At 44.0% G+C, this 17,370-nt stretch overlaps 1 protein-coding gene across 8 annotated transcripts in view; it reads left to right on the plus strand.

Annotated features, from left to right (window-relative positions):
• PDE8A (phosphodiesterase 8A) overlaps positions 1 to 17,370 on the plus strand; it is a 523,736-nt gene that overhangs the window by 428,363 nt on the left and 78,003 nt on the right. For all 8 annotated transcript variants that reach the window (XM_073568515.1, XM_073568511.1, XM_073568512.1 and 5 more), the window contains one exon: positions 14,017 to 14,105. In XM_073568515.1, coding sequence (XP_073424616.1) covers positions 14,017 to 14,105 — 89 coding nt within the window. The remainder of the gene's footprint in view (positions 1 to 14,016; positions 14,106 to 17,370) is intronic.

Here is a 17,370-nt window from a genome sequence, read left to right on the forward strand (position 1 = left end):
AGTTGTGGTGTCCGCTGAACGAACAGCAAGGGCCCCGGATCATCCGCTCCTCGGGTCCGACGCTGCACCGCTGGCTCCCCACGTGAAAAGTCCAGCTCCTGAATAGGTGGTAGCTTCGTTGGCTCCTGACTCCGCGGCCTGTGCAATTCCCCGGTTGGGGACTTCCGCCGATTCCTCGCTTGTCTTGCCAGGCTGGGCTTCCGATCTCTCCTGCCGCCACCTCCACTCAATGCGGCCCATGCTCTGGCAGCTACGGGTGCAGGAGTGCTGCATCATGGCTGGTTCAAGTTCACAAAATGGCGTTGCACTGCTTCCGGGATTTTCTTCTGGGTCCCACACATTTCCAGGGGGTCCACCTCTGACAACTCCACCCATCTGTTGTTTGTCAGTGGAAGAGAGCGGGGTTTTCTCCTTCATCCACACCCACCAGGGGTGGAATGGGACATACTGACAGGCAGGTTTTGGCGCCAGAGGATTGCTGCAAAGCCCACGAAGGATGCTGTTCTTGTTGTTGTCTATTTCTTCGCCATCTCCCGCCAATTCCACAGCCGCCATCTTGATCACAGTAATGGTGTTACACTTTCTCATCAAATAAGCCAAGTCCAACTCAGTAGTCAAGTCCGGTGTTGTTGTAGGGGTGGCGAGGGAAGGTAATTAGAAGGTGATGCTGGTAATGATGCTGATAGGTGGGGAAGGTGTGTTGTGCTTAGGTGGTGCTGATCCAACAGGCTGGGCGGGGTGACCCACTTCTTGACGCACACAGACTGGAGACTGAGACAGGAAAGCGTGTTCAACAGGTCCGTATTTTATTCACACCCTCCTGACTACCTCCACAGTTCATGACAGGACTTTGACAATTTTCTTCTCACACAGACCCGGGTACCTGTACTTGTTCTGTGTCACCGTCGTGGTGTCCTCTGTGGTTCTCCTCATTGTGGCTGCCCTAGGCACTTCCACCACAGCGTTTCCCCGATCAGAGTACACCGGTACCTATTCTGCTCAGACTGTCTCCGTCTGATGCTCCTGTGTGCCAGGGTCACCCCCGTGACCGTCTCTACTGTCTGGTGCTCTCTGAGGGCTCTCCACTGAGCAGCAGACCCTCCTTACTAGCGAGCTCCCCTGGCTGACTGAAGCTTCTAGAAGCTTACCTCAGCCTTTATACTATCAGCCCAGGTAGCTCCGCCCACTGTCACCTGACATTCACCTCTGACCAATGAGAGTGACCACGACCTCTGACAGTTACATAACCTCTCTCATGGCAGTTATATAACTACCATTTACAAGCTCCCCACTGCCCTCTAATGGTCACTCTCAATATGGCACCCTCTTTCTTGATCTGAGTGCCTCTGTCAGGTCAACCTCCCCACACTGTCACAAAATCTTTAGTAGGCAAATCCAGTGTTTCATCCATGTCCACCAATTCTTCTCCAGATCCAGCGACCAGTTGCTCCTTTTCCCGGTCATTATCCAGGAGCACAGCTGTCACATACCCATCATTATCAGCTCTTTTTTCCGCGGGTTCTCCGCATTGCGAGGTAGTCGCATCCTGCCGGCTATGCAAAATGTAAGGGTCGGCCAGGACTCTAGTCATGGCCAGAGACACTAAAGCACCAGTGTCCCGGCCTTCCCTCACAGCAAATTGCAATTCACTGTTCGGCGCACCTGCGTCTCCAGGTTTGGGTCCCCCTGGGCACTTCCCAAGCGGCGATGACCCCTCTCTGAGGCGTAATTGAGACACAGTCCATGGTAACTTGATTGGTTTCTTTACTGATAACTTCACACTATCCACAGTTGGCACATCGTAGATAACACATTCATCTTTACTTGCTTCCTCAGCTCTCCCTATTTTGCAGACGCTTCTATGCGGCACATACCCGGACCGTCCTAGACTGCTTCCCAGCATCTTCCTGGCCTAACCTTGCCATGATGACAATTCCTTCTGCCTGTTTCACCCCAGACTTGAAATCATCCGCCACCTGGTTTGGTTGCCTCTGAAAAAGCATCCAGCCCGTCTGTACCGCTCCCTGCGAAGCTACAACATCCTTCTGTTCCTAAACCATACGACTCCCGCCCTAAGAGCGTCCGCCCAGGCTACAAGTCGCCACATCTTCTTCTACTCTTTGGTCCACTAACTGATGTCCAATGGACGTTGATAAATTGGACTGTCATAGAATTGTAAAGTTGGAAGGGACCTCCTGGGCCATCTGGTCCAACCCCCTGCTCAAAGCAGGATTCGCTAAATCATCCCAGACAGATGTCTGTCCAGCCTCTGTTTGAAGACTTCTATTGAAGGAGAACTCACCACCTCCCGTGGCTGCCTGTTCCACTCATTGATGGCTCTGTCAAAAAGTTTTTTCTAATATCTAATCTGTGTCTCCTCCCATTCAGTTTCATCCCATTGCTTCTAGTCTTTCCTTGTGCAAATGAGAATAGAGATGATCCTTCTACAATGTGACAGCCCTTGAGATATTTGGAGACAGCTATTAAGTCTCCTCTCAGTCTTCTCTTCTGCAAGCTAAACATTCCCAAATTCTGCAACCTTTCCTCATAAGACAGGGTTTGCAGACCGGCCACCATTCTGGTCGCTCTTTTCTGAACTTGCTTCAGTTTGTTGATGTCTTTTTTAAAATGTGCCCAAAACTGGACACAGTATTCCAGATGAGGTCTGACCAAAGAGGAGTAGAGGAGTAGAGGGCAATAATGACTTTACGTGATCTAGACTGTATGCTTCTGTTAATACATCCTAGAATTGCATTTGCCTTTTTTGCTGCTGCATCACACTGTTGACTCATATTCAGTCTGTGATTTATTAGTATACCCAAGTCTTTTTCATATGTGCGGTTGCTTAGCCCTATTCCTCCCATTCTTTATATGCTTTTTTCCTTTTTATTGCCCATATATAGTATTTTGCATTTTTCCCTAACCATTCTGTTAGTTGCTGCCCACTGCTCCAGTTTATTTATATCTTTTTGAATCCTCTCTCTTCTCTAGTATTAGCTATCCCTCCTAGCTTTGTGTCGTCAGCAAATTTACTCAGTTTACCCTCAATTCCTTCATCTAAATCGTTGAACAATACAGGGCCCAGGACAGAGCCCTGTGGTACCCCACTTGAGACATTCTTCCAACTGGATGTGCAGCCATTTACGACAACTCTTTGGGTCCGATCACTAAGCCAGTTGCCTTATCCATTCCATAATTAGCCATTTTTTCAGTAAGGATTGTGTGAGATACTTTGTCAAATGCTTTGCTGAAGTCAAGATATACAATATCTACAGCATTTCCCTGATCCACCCAATCAGTGATTCTGTCATAGAAGGAAATTAAGTTAGTCTGACATGACTTATTAGTTACAAAGCCATGCTGACTCTGCTTAATCACTTCATTCTTATCCAGGTACTTACATACATGTTGTTTAACAATTTGTTCAAAGATCTTTCCTGTTATAGAAGTCAGACTCACCGGCCTATAGTTGCTTGGGTCCACCTTCTTCCCCTTTTTGAAGATAGGAACAACATTTGCTCTTCTCCAGTCTTCTGGGACTTCTCCTGTTCTCCAAGAATTTTCAAAGATAGTGGAGAGGGGTTCAAAAATTTCTTGTGCTATCTCCTTCAGTACTCTGGGGTGTAATTCATCTGGACCTGGAGACTTGAATTCATTTAGGTTAGCTAAGTGTTTCCTCACTATCTTTCTGTTTATATACAGTGGGGCAAAAAAGTATTTAGTCAGTCAGCAATAGTGCAAGTTCCACCACTTAAAAAGATGAGAGGCGTCTGTAATTTACATCATAGGTAGACCTCAACTATGGGAGACAAACTGAGAAAAAAAAATCCAGAAAATCACATTGTCTGTTTTTTTTTCCTTTTATTTGCATATTATGGTGGAAAATAAGTATTTGGTCAGAAACAAGCAATCAAGATTTCTGGCTCTCACAGACCTGTAACTTCTTCTTTAAGAGTCTCCTCTTTCCTCCTCTCATTACCTGTAGTAATGGCACCTGTTTAAACTTGTTATCAGTATAAAAAGACACCTGTGCACACCCTCAAACAGTCTGACTCCAAACTCCACTATGGTGAAGACCAAAGAGCTGTCAAAGGACACCAGAAACAAAAATGTAGCCCTGCACCAGGCTGGGAAGACTGAATCTGCAAGAGCCAACCAGCTTGGAGTGAAGAAATCAACTGTGGGAGCAATAATTAGAAAATGGAAGACATACAAGACCACTGATAATCTCCCTCGATCTGGTGCTCCACGCAAAATCCCACCCCGTGGGGTCAGAATGATCACAAGAACGGTGAGCAAAAATCCCAGAACCATGCGGGGGGACCTAGTGAATGAACTGCAGAGAGCTGGGACCAATGTAACAAGGCCTACCATAAGTAACACACTACGCCACCATGGACTCAGATCCTGCAGTGCCAGACGTGTCCCACTGCTTAAGCCTGTACATGTCCGGGCCCGTCTGAAGTTTGCTAGAGAGCATTTGGATGATCCAGAGGAGTTTTGGGAGAATGTCCTATGGTCTGATGAAACCAAACTGGAACTGTTTGGTAGAAACACAACTTGTCGTGTTTGGAGGAAAAAGAATACTGAGTTGCATCCATCAAACACCATACCTACTGTAAAGCATGGTGGTGGAAACATCATGCTTTGGGGCTGTTTCTCTGCAAAGGGGCCAGGACGACTGATCCGGGTACATGAAAGAATGAATGGGGCCATGTATCGTGAGATTTTGAGTGCAAACCTCCTTCCATCAGCAAGGGCATTGATGATGAAACGTGGCTGGGTCTTTCAACATGACAATGATCCAAAGCACACCGCCAGGGCAACGAAGGAGTGGCTTCGTAAGAAGCATTTCAAGGTCCTGGAGTGGCCTAGCCAGTCTCCAGATCTCAACCCTATAGAAAACCTTTGGAGGGAGTTGAAAGTCCGTGTTGCCAAGCGAAAAGCCAAAAACATCACTGCTCTAGAGGAGATCTGCATGGAGGAATGGGCCAACATACCAACAACAGTGTGTGGCAACCTTGTGAAGACTTACAGAAAACGTTTGACCTCTGTCATTGCCAACAAAGGATATATCACAAAGTATTGAGATGAAATTTTGTTTCTGACCAAATACTTATTTTCCACCATAATATGCAAATAAAATGAAAAAAAACCAGACAATGTGATTTTCTGGATTTTTTTTTTCTCAGTTTGTCTCCCATAGTTGAGGTCTACCTATGATGTAAATTACAGACGCCTCTCATCTTTTTAAGTGGTGGAACTTGCACTATTGCTGACTGACTAAATACTTTTTTGCCCCACTGTATATATCCTGGATTCTTCTATTCCCTTAATAGGACAGTGAAGAACAGTTGATGTTACATTTCCTTTCTGAGAGAAAACAGATGCAAAATAGGAATGTAAAAGTTTGGCCTTCTCAACATCCTGTCTTACCATTTCATAATTTTCATCCTGTAAAAATCCTATAGCATCTTTGACTTTTCTTTTACTTTTGACATATCCCCAAAATCCTTTATTATTGCTGTTGACATCTCTTGCAAGCCTCAATTCATTTTCAGCTTTAGCTAATCTGATTTGTGCCCTGCAGGTTCTGCAGACAGCATTATATTCTTCTTTAGATATGCCTCCCTCTTTCCATTTTATAAACATCTCTTTCTTCCTTTTTAGCATGTGCTTAAGTTCTGTGTTCATCCATCCTGGTTTCCTTAAATGCTTTCTATTCTTCCCTTTTTTCGGAATTGTTATCAATTGTGCTTTGAGAATTTCATTTTTCAAGATTTCCCATCCTTTCTGGACATTTTTGTCCTTAAGGATATCAAGCCATTGGATCCCTCCAATTCTTTTTCTGATTCCCTTAAAATCTGCCTTTCTGAAATCTAACCTTGACGTCTGAGTCTTCACAGGTCTTCCTCCTCTAGTTATCCAAAATTCTAAAATAGCATGGTCGCTGCCTCCTAGGGTCGCAGCCGCTTTTACCTCCTCAACCATTATTTCCTCCCTGTTTATAAGGATTAGATCCAAGGTAGCAGTTCCCCTTGTTTTCTCCCCTACCTTTTGGAAGATAAAGTTGTCAGCAAGAGAGGATAAGAATTTCCTTGGCCTGTTAGTTTTGCTTGAGAGAGATTCCCAACAAATGTCAGGATAGTTGAAATCTCCCATGACAACTATGTCATATTTTTTTTGGAGAACTTGGCCATTTGATGCATAAAGAGTTCATCCATATCTTCAGCTTGCACAGGCGGCCTGTAGTAAATGCCTACAATGATGTCCTTTCCATTGTTCTGTCCTTGTATTCTTACCCAAACAGTTTCCACAGAACTCCCAGTCTCTGTAGCTTCGATCTCTGTGCAGATATATGCATTTCTAACATACTGTTAAGCGTCGGGTTCCTGCCACTGCACAGCAGGAATCCAGAGCCTTGCACTCGGCGGTCTCCCATTCTCCTTCGGCCGCAGAGGAGCCTGCTCAGCAGACTCGTCGTTCCCAGCGCTCTGCTCAGACCAGCACTGTGGGCTTGCTGGCTGCTGCCACCTCTGGTCCACATATAGCAACGGGCCAGCAGCGAATCTCTCCAGGGGCTAAGTCCTCCTTTCGGTCCACTGAGCATGCCCGTGGAGTGATCTCCCATTGGAGACCGAAGGTCACGTGCTCAGGTCCTTCTCCAGCTCGGATTGGTTCATCCGAAAGGCCAGGAAGGTCCCGGAAGCACGCAGCTATAAAAGGTTCGCATGGCCGCTCGGCCATGCGCTAGTGTAGACTGCATTATCAGACTATGAGGAGTGAGTGTTGTATGCATGTATGAATGTCTCTGGTGAATGACTCATTAAGAAACCACTACCCTTGGTACGCATGTGTTGTGCAGCCTAGCCTGTTAAGCGCCCAGGCTTAGGTGTAGGTAGGACAGAGTCTGAGACAGGCATCAGTCTCCACCAGTGGCTTGGCACCCTCAGTGCACATGCTCTAAACTCCCTAGTCAGCGTCTATAGCGGCGTCCGCAGTTGTGACGCCGCGCGCTCAGAAGGTCTAGAGGGACTCTGACCCCATGTCCTTAGGGCAGAGGTCTGTGACCACTTTCTGTGCGCTCCTTGGCCGGACTCTGTGAGCTAAACAGGCACCGGCATTTATGTTCAGCAGTTGTGCGGCTCTGTGAGTTAACAGAGTTCGCTTCTGTTCACACTGGGTGACGTTAACCCACGTGTGACCTTTCCACACCGCTTTATACTCCCGCCATTACCTAGCAGCAATGTACCACCTCTGCACGGTGGACCCTGGGCTGCGAACGCACCTACTATTATTTTATAATTTGGTGCGTTCCGCCAGCCCTAACACATACAATGCGACACCTCCTCCTCGTTTATCAAGTCTGTTTCTTGCAAATAAGTATCCTTCTAGTCTTGTATTCCAATCATGTGTATCGTCCCACCAAGTTTCAGTGATTCCAATGACATCATATTTCTTTTCCTGCGTTAGTAGTTCCAATTCTCCTTGTTTGTGCCCATGCTTTGTGCATTAGTATAGAAACATTTTAGTTTGTGATTGGTTTCTCTTCCTCCAATATTTTATTATTGAGATTTTTTTGTCTTTGATCTTCCCTTCCACTTCGAATAGCAGAGTTCTCAATAGCATTTGTCAGGTGTATGGCTTTTTCTGGCCTTTTGCTTCCCTTCCCACATTGTTCTAGTTTAAAGCTCTCCTGATGAGTGTAGCAAGGCGACTTCCAAATACATGTTTTTCAGTCTTCATAAGGTGCACTCAATCTCTAGCAAGTAGTCCATCGTATAGGTAATTCACTCTGCGATCCAGAAATCCAAATCCTTGCTGACGGCACCATCGACGTAGCCAGTTGTTCACCTGCAGAATCTTATTCCACCTCCTTGTTCCATGGCCATCCACTGGGAGGATGGAAGAGAAGACCACCTGCGCTCCCAGTTCTTTCACTTTCTTAACTAAGTTTTCAATGTCACTGCAGATGGTTTCCAGGTCATTTCTTGCGGTGTCATTTGTCCCCACATGTAGTAGCAGGAATGGGTAGTCATCTGTAGGTCTGAAGAGTCCTGATATCCTGTCAGACACATCTTTAATTTTTGCACCTGGAAGACAACACATTTCTCTTGAGGTTACTGTATATCTGGTCTGCAGATAGCGGCCTCTGTTCCTCTCAACAAGGAATCCCCCATGACCACTACTTTCTGTTTCTTCTTCACAACATTTTTCTTTCTCCATCCAGGAGGGTTCTGATGGCGTACAAGGTTGCTGTTTGTGGGCAAAGTCTTATCCTGATGTATTTCTTCATCGTTCTCCTGCGTAAAAGGCAGGTACTGCTTCCTTAGCAGTATGGGCGCTGACTGCCTCCCGATCCTCCTCTTCTCTGGGTCACGTTTCCATTCCCCTGTCGCTGCTTAACGTTGCGTGGCTGCCGAGCCGTCCTGGGCCTATACCACATGTGGACACTTCGGGCACCCTGGCACTGTCTGAACTAACTTCCCTTCTCATCTAACCTTAACTCCCGGCAGCCCTTCCTACACTTAACCCTATCCTACTAAGAATCCTATATACTAGAGTCCCCCTCTCTAGTGTCCAAAGAGAGCACTACGCTTTCCCTATTTGGTTCAAGGTAAACCTTGAAATGCAGTAAACATTATCATAACTATGTTCAAATAAAAGCAACAATAAAATAAAACATCAAGACAAAACAATGGTAATACCCAGAAAGGAGTAGCAGTACCATTTGATATGTGCGGTAATACATGTAGAATCATAGAATCGTAGAGTTGGAAGGGACCTCCTGGGCCATCTGGTCCAACCCCCTGCTCAAAGCAGGATTCGCTAAATCATCCCAGTCAGATGTCTGTCCAGCCTCTGTTTGAAGACTTCCATTGAAGGAGAACTCACCACTTCTCGTGGCAGCTTGTTCCACTCATTGATCACTCTAACTGTCAAAAAGTTTTTTCTAATATCTAATCTGTGTCTCCTCCCATTCAGTTTCATCCCATTGCTTCTAGTCTTTCCTTGTGCAAATGAGAATAAAGTTGATCCTTCTACAATGTGACAGCCCTTTAGATATTTGTAGACAGCTATTAAGTCTCCTCTCAGTCTTCTCTTTTGCAAACTAAACATTCCCAAATCCTGCAACCTTTCCTCATAAGACAGGGTTTGCAGACCGGTCACCATTTTGGTTGCTCTTTTCTGAACTTGCTCCAGTTTGTTGATGTCTTTTTTAAAATGTGGTGCCCAAAACTGGGCACAATATTCCAGATGAGGTCTGACCAAAGAGGAGTAGAGGGAAATAATGACTTCACGTGATCTAGACTGATCTGTTAATACATCCTAGAATTGCATTTGCCTTTTTTGCTGCTGCATCACACTGTTGACTCATATTCAGTCTGTGATCTATTAGTATACCCAAGTCTTTTTCACATGTGCTGTCACTTAGCCCTATTCCTCCCATTCTATATATGCTTTTTTCATTTTTATTGCCCAGATGTAGTACTTTGCATTTCTCCCTGTTAAAAAACATTCTGTTAGTTGCTGCCCACTTCTCCAGTTTATTTAAATCTTTTTGAATCCTCTCTCTCTCTTCTCTAGTATTAGCTATCCCTCCTAGCTTTGTGTCATCAGCAAATTTAATCAGTTTAACCTCAATTCCTTCATCTAAATCGTTGATAAAGATGTTGAACAATACAGGGCCCAGGACAGAGCCCTGTGGTACCCCACTTGAGACATTCTTCCAACTGGATGTGCAGCCATTTACGACCACTCTTTGGGTCCGATCACTAAGCCAGTTATGAATCCACCTAACAGTTGCCTTGTCCATTCCATACTTAGTCATTTTTTCAATAAGGATTGTATGAGAGACTTTGTCAAATGCTTTGCTGAAGTCTAGATATACTATATCTACAGCATTTCCTTGATCCACCCAATCAGTGATACCGTCATAGAAGGAAATTAAGTTAGTCTGACATGACTTATTAGTTACAAACCCATGCTGACTCTGTTTAATCACTTCATTCTTATCCAGGTACTGACATACATGTTGTTTAATAATTTGTTCAAAGATCTTTCCTGGTATAGAAGTCAGACTCACCGGCCTATAGTTACCTGGGTCCACCTTCTTCCCCTTTTTGAAGATAGGAACAACATTTGCTCTTCTCCAGTCTTCTGGCACTTCTCCTGTTCTCCAAGAATTTTCAAAGATTATGGAGAGGGGTTCAAAAATTTCTTCTGCTATCTCCTTCAGTACTCTGGGGTGTAATTCATCTGGACCTGGAGATTTGAATTCATTTAGGTTAGCTATGTGTTTCCTCACTATCTTTCTGTTTATAGATATCCTGGATGTAGCAGTACCATTCAGCAATAGATAATAAATACAACATTAAACATCTTACTTAACCCCTTTACAACCTCGAAAAGACCTGGAGAATCATAATGGCAGGTTAGTTTTAGCATTTAGTGAACATGGTAAAAAAAAAAAAAGTGTGGAATTGCACTTTTTTTTGCAATTTCACCGTAGTTGGAATTTTTTTCTCATTTTTCAGTAAACGTTATGTTAAAAACAATCGTGTCGTTCAAAAGTACAACTTGTCCCGCAAAAAAACAAGCCCTCACATGGCCATTTTGAACCGAAAAATAAAAAAAATTATGGCCCTGGGAAGAAGGAGAGCAAAAAACGAAAATACTTCTGGTTGTTAAGGGGTTAAGGAAATTTTCTCTCTAAGCTTTCTATCAAAAAGTGAAACCTCTCAATTTTGTGGGATGAGAAATGTTTCTATCCACCACGACCTCTATGCCCACATAGGAGCCAGCATTGGGTCTCCTACACATAGTGTTGGCCTTTCATATGCTGATAACACTGTTTTGTACGGTGTCTTTGCATCATGTGAAATCGGTGCCTTTAGTGGAGAATACAAAACGTAGTACCCCAGGCCAGATTTCCCAATATTCCCATGTGCAGCCATGTGAGAGGAATGCCCTGTAGATAGAAAAGTGACTGGCTAAAAAGGTATCTGGCATTGTGCTTTTGTATCATACATGGTGTAGCCCGGGAGACACTTTGACCCTAATTTTAGTGCATAGCCACCTTCACTCCCTCTTTCTTGCTCCCTGAATGTGTGCTTGGATACCGATGCTATCTCTAAGGCCACGGTCACAGTATTTGGTGAGTTTTTTACCTCAGTATCTGTAAGCCAAAACCAGGAGTGGGTGATAAATCCAGAAGTGGTGACGGGTCTCTATTATACTCTTCCTCTGACTGTTCCACTCCTGGTTTTGGTTTACAAATACTGAGGTAAAATATTGACCCAATACTGATCATGTGACCAAAGCCTAATGATGGAGCTCTGTGGCATCAAACGGGCCGCTTTCTGGGAGGTTTTGGCAATGTCTGGGGAAATTGGCCAACTGTTCTGGGAGTGAGGAGGTGTTTTCTCTTTCTGGCAATCTCCTGAGCGGTTCTTGGAGAAAAGCATGAACAACATACAGTGGGGCAAAAAAGTATTTAGTCAGTCAGCAATAGTGCAAGTTCCACCACTTAAAAAGATGAGAGGCGTCTGTAATTTACATCATAGGTAGACCTCAACTATGGGAGACAAACTGAGAAAAAAAAATCCAGAAAATCACATTGTCTGTTTTTTTTTTTCCTTTTATTTGCATATTATGGTGGAAAATAAGTATTTGGTCAGAAACAAAATTTCATCTCAATACTTTGTGATATATCCTTTGTTGGCAATGACAGAGGTCAAACGTTTTCTGTAAGTCTTCACAAGGTTGCCACACACTGTTGTTGGTATGTTGGCCCATTCCTCCATGCAGATCTCCTCTAGAGCAGTGATGTTTTTGGCTTTTCGCTTGGCAACACGGACTTTCAACTCCCGCCAAAGGTTTTCTATAGGGTTGAGATCTGGAGACTGGCTAGGCCACTCCGGGACCTTGAAATGCTTCTTACGAAGCCACTCCTTCGTTGCCCTGGCGGTGTGCTTTGGATCATTGTCATGTTGAAAGACCCAGCCACGTTTCGTCTTCAATGCCCTTGCTGATGGAAGGAGGTTTGCACTCAAAATCTCACGATACATGGCCCCATTCATTCTTTCATGTACCCGGATCAGTCGTCCTGGCCCCTTTGCAGAGAAACAGCCCCAAAGCATGATGTTTCCACCACCATGCTTTACAGTAGGTATGGTGTTTGATGGATGCAACTCAGTATTCTTTTTCCTCCAAACACGACAAGTTGTGTTTCTACCAAACAGTTCCAGTTTGGTTTCATCAGACCATAGGACATTCTCCCAAAACTCCTCTGGATCATCCAAATGCTCTCTAGCAAACTTCAGACGGGCCCGGACATGTACAGGCTTAAGCAGTGGGACACGTCTGGCACTGCAGGATCTCAGTCCATGGTGGCGTAGTGTGTTTCTTATGGTAGGCCTTGTTACATTGGTCCCAGCTCTCTGCAGTTCATTCACTAGGTCCCCCCGCGTGGTTCTGGGATTTTTGCTCACCGTTGTTGTGATCATTCTGACCCCACGGGGTGGGATTTTGCGTGGAGCACCAGATCGAGGGAGATTATCAGTGGTCTTGTATGTCTTCCATTTTCTAATTATTGCTCCCACAGTTGATTTCTTCACTCCAAGCTGGTTGGCTATTGCAGATTCAGTCTTCCCAGCCTGGTGCAGGGCTACAATTTTGTTTCTGGTGTCCTTTGACAGCTCTTTGGTCTTCACCATAGTGGAGTTTGGAGTCAGACTGTTTGAGGGTGTGCACAGGTGTCTTTTTATACTGATAACAAGTTTAAACAGGTGCCATTACTACAGGTAATGAGTGGAGGAAAGAGGAGACTCTTAAAGAAGAAGTTACAGGTCTGTGAGAGCCAGAAATCTTGATTGCTTGTTTCTGACCAAATACTTATTTTCCACCATAATATGCAAATAAAATGAAAAAAAAAACAGACAATGTGATTTTCTGGATTTTTTTTTCTCAGTTTGTCTCCCATAGTTGAGGTCTACCTATGATGTAAATTACAGACGCCTCTCATCTTTTTAAGTGGTGGAACTTGCACTATTGCTGACTGACTAAATACTTTTTTTCCCCACTGTATTTATCAGTCTTTTCTGACAACATTTTCATAGGTGTCAGAAGAAAGAGACAGTTGACCCGGCATGGTTTGTCCACTTTTCTCAGTAAACTTACTCTGCCTTCTGACATGATGTGCATTATGATCTAACCACATAATGGTGTTCCACATGTTAAAGTTATACATAAATTGATTTCTTTAGTATGTTATGCTATATACAAAATACAGGGATCGGCATGTTCCCTTTGAAAGTGACAGTTTAATTGCTCCCGTCTTGTTCTGCCGTCCTTCAGTAGGACATTACTGCTACTGTCCAATTTGGCCTTAGTTTGGCACAACTGGAAGTTTTCCTGGCAGCAGCAATGTGTGACATCAGGCGTGTACCAGGATAATGACATTTTCCAACAATCAGGACTGTCCCTCTGGATCTGGGACACTTACTGTAATAGCTATGTAGTATTATCTTTAGAAGGCCTCCCGTTTAGCAGTTGAGGTGTTGAGTAATGTACGAGATTGCAGCACCTCCTAGTATTCTGATAAAGTGTGCTGTACAACTTCCAGGAAATTAAGAGAGGACAATCTACCAGCAAGGAACTGCCCTACGGGAGAATTTGTTTAGAATATCTTCTGTTAGGGTCACATGGAATTAGAGAGAAATAAACCTCAGTATCCTTCTGTATGAAATCCCATAGACTTTTGTGGATGTAATATTTTATTTCCTTACTATACCGCTAGTTTACAGAAAGTACAAAATACCTAAAGCATGGCAGTGCCGGATTAAATTCCTACTTCTTGTCCTTTGGAAACATTGAAATATGCTTTTATATTGTAAACTGTGTATTAATATTTCTGTCGAAAAAATAGGCTGCTATAAACTGTTTGCCTGTGTACCATACCTTGCATTAATAAAGTAGTGCAATGTAACCGGTGTTTTGCCCTTTGTCTTGCAGAGATATGTAGAAAACCCTAATGTCATGGCCTGTTACAATGAGCTTATTCAGTTAGAATATGGAGAAGTGCGTGCACAATTAAAATTAAGGTAAGACTGTTGAAATCTAGATTTAAACAAATTTTGAATTTCCTCCTACCTCCCTCACCAGAGGTGAAAAAGTCTGAAAGAAGACTTGTGGCAGGCAGTGAAGGTAACACCACTACAAAAATGCAAATACATTTTTTTCCCCACAATTCTTATGGAAGTACTTTATCTAGGTTTTGAGACAAACATTTATAATTCTCTTCTTTTTGAATTCATTGACTGCCACAGCAAAAAACATGAATCCTGCTTTAAAGGGAATCCATCAGTAGGTTTTGCTATGCAATCTGAGAGCAGCATAATGTAGGCAAAGAGACCCTGATTCTAGTGATGTGTCACTTTCACAGCTGCTTGCTGTTTTTTCTGCAGCAGATCCACCAGGCCTTTGAATGCTGAGCTTTGCCCACAGCTTTCTGTGTGCACTGTGCATAGGCAGAAAGCTGAAAATCCATAGTGGGGGCAGGGTTACACGGAGCAGGAGGACAGCATAGCCATGGCAACTAGTCCTCTAATAATCTCCTGCTGATAAAAGCAGATTAGTTTGTGACACATCACTGAAATCGGGGTCTCTGCCCCTACATTATGCTGTTCTCCTATCACATTGCAAAAACATGCTGACAGATTCCCTCTTAAGGATCCCTGTACACACAGTGTTTTTAGGAAAAGCTCAGTGTTTGTTTGTTTTTTTTTTGCTGCTTTTCGTTGTGATTTGCTTGCCTCGTTATTTTTTCCCTTTTTCTGTAGAAAAGGCTATGGCCAGTTGTGGCTTGTAAGTGTTGACAGGGAATTAGTAAACATATTTCATGCAATCCCCTTGAGAGAGCACGTGAGCGAAACACGGTATCACCCAGTTGGACTGTATTGAAATTTATTATAGATTGGTAGCTACATTTGGTATTCTGATCTGATTTGGTCTGATGTGGCACGTTTGCCTCCTATTATGTTTTTGGCTCTCCACCACCTGCTTTTTCTCAAACTTGGTTTATATTCCTTGCTAGAAATCTTATGTATACGTCCTCTTTTCGCATGACATATATTTTTAGAATTAATGTTCAATAAAACTATTCATTTTATATCCTTGCGTGAGTGGTTCATAGACACTTTGTATCCATCTATAGGTAATATATGATCCAATCCACTGCATATATATAGACAAGTGTTAATGGGGACACGGGCACAGATGTGTCTCTAGCCAGACTTACTCTTTTATGCTTACTGAATATTTGCTTCTGTTTTTCTTGCAATCTGTAGCATCCATGCCAGTACTGGTCTCCCGGTTTCTGTTTCTGAGATGTGCCACACTCTTGCGGGCTACACAGGGTGATGGCCCTGCAGTCATTTTTAACTCATGGGAGTTTTGAAGCCATCCAGCCAGTGAGCTTTTGAGTTAGTTTAGTGTAGTTCCCTGCTGTGAGCATTTGAAGGAGCTGCTGTCTATCTAAAGAGAACATGTCATTTAAGGTATAGGGTTAATTTGCATTTAAATAACATTAAAATAATGTCTGATTGCCTTACTGGAAGCGTGGTTACAAGGAGAAAATAAACTTATATCCTCCCTGTAGCTGATGGCTTACAGTCAAAGGAGTGTGCAAGGAGTAGTTGAAGTCCCTTATCACCAAGCTGTGAGTGGCAGCTGTAATCACTCCATAGCATTTTGATTGACAGCCTGGTTATGCGGTCGAAGAGTGATTACAGCCGCCATTCCACAGTAAGGTGAGCAATGAATTTATGCTTCCTGCACGCCCCTGTGACTGAAAGCGGTCAACTATAGGGATGCTTATTTAAGCTCATTTTCACCCTGTAATCATGCTTCCAATAAGGTAAGCAGTCCCAGTGCCAGTTATAAGTTCTCTTTAGCTGGTCCACACCCCAGTGCTCAGCACCTGCAGTTCTATTGGTTATTCCTATTTTATTACCTCTGCCATTTATTTTTCTTTACTTTTCCACTGTTATTTTTCTGACCCTTTTTGCCTCCTTGTTCTGAAACTGCTACCTGACTTTCCTGCTTGCATGTGCAATCAGCCAGCATCTACCCTGACTTTTACTTTAAGGCATATGAAAAATTGTTGAGAAAAGAGAAATTAAAAAAAAAAAATCTGTTTTCATTATTAGGTGTTCAGATGTGTTTGGCATTTAGACACCTGATCTCTGGCTACTGGAGCGACTTGTCGAGGGCTCAACTGGGAGTATGTGTCTTTGATGACTAGTCTGAATCAGGTCCCTGGCAGCCTCTCCCCACTCTTAGGCCCCCGTCACATTCAGCGTCACTACAGCGATCCCGACAACGATACGACCTAGCAGGGATCATTGCCACATCGCTATGTGGTCGCTGGTGAGATGCCAAACAGTCAGATCTTCCCAATGACACAGCAACGATACAGCGACCCGTAGCGACCTTTGTAACGATGTCGGCAAATCCTCGCCTATGTGTCTTACTTCTGAGTCGCTAACGAGGTCGTTGGAAAAGGTGTCAATCATACCGATGCATGCTACCCAGTGGGACCTCAACGATCAAAAAAATGTCCAGGTCATTCCGACACGACCAGCGATCTCACAGCAGGGGCCTGGTCGCTGCTACCTGTCAAACGTAGCAAGATCGCTGCTGAGGTCGCTGTTGCATCACAAAACTTGTGACTCAGCAGCGATCTCGCGAGCGATCTCGCTTAGTGTGATGGGGCTTTATTCCCCTAGGCTGATATGTCTTTAACTGTATAGGGAGAGACCTGTCAGTCAAAGGGATCGGGGCGAGAAAAAGCCACAAGGGACTTGCTTTTAACTAGTCATCTGAGACCCAAACTTCCCGGCCGGCTTTTCACAGTATGCTTTTCTGAAACACCACACAGTTTCAGAGTAAAACACACTGATGCAATAATACCTCCAGTGTCTGACTCATATGACAGATTCTCTTTAATGGCTACCATAAAACAGTAGAGTTGGTGGGAATTGATTTTCAGCACCCAGTCTATCAGCCACCCAACATTCGCGGCTCTTCCTTTGATTAGTTGGCTTTGTGCAATGTCACATGTTCATCAAAGAGCAATGACGGGGTTTCTCCAAACCAGCTAATAAAAAGAAAGGCTACTGGTACTGTCAAGTAAGAGACTGCTCTCTGGGCTTCCATTCAGAGGTCACAATACTGAGGTGGTAAATGAACCGAGTCCTGGCAATTGATCCGCACCAACTCTAATATAATAAGATATGATACTGGGGGTTACAAACCTTCTATTGCACTATTGAGGAATTGCTGAATGTCCACAAGTGTGCAGGTCCA

This window comes from Dendrobates tinctorius, unplaced genomic scaffold, assembly GCF_039654945.1.
Source record: "Dendrobates tinctorius isolate UK_male_01 unplaced genomic scaffold, ASM3965494v1 ptg000022l, whole genome shotgun sequence".
NCBI lineage: Eukaryota > Metazoa > Chordata > Amphibia > Anura > Dendrobatidae > Dendrobates > Dendrobates tinctorius.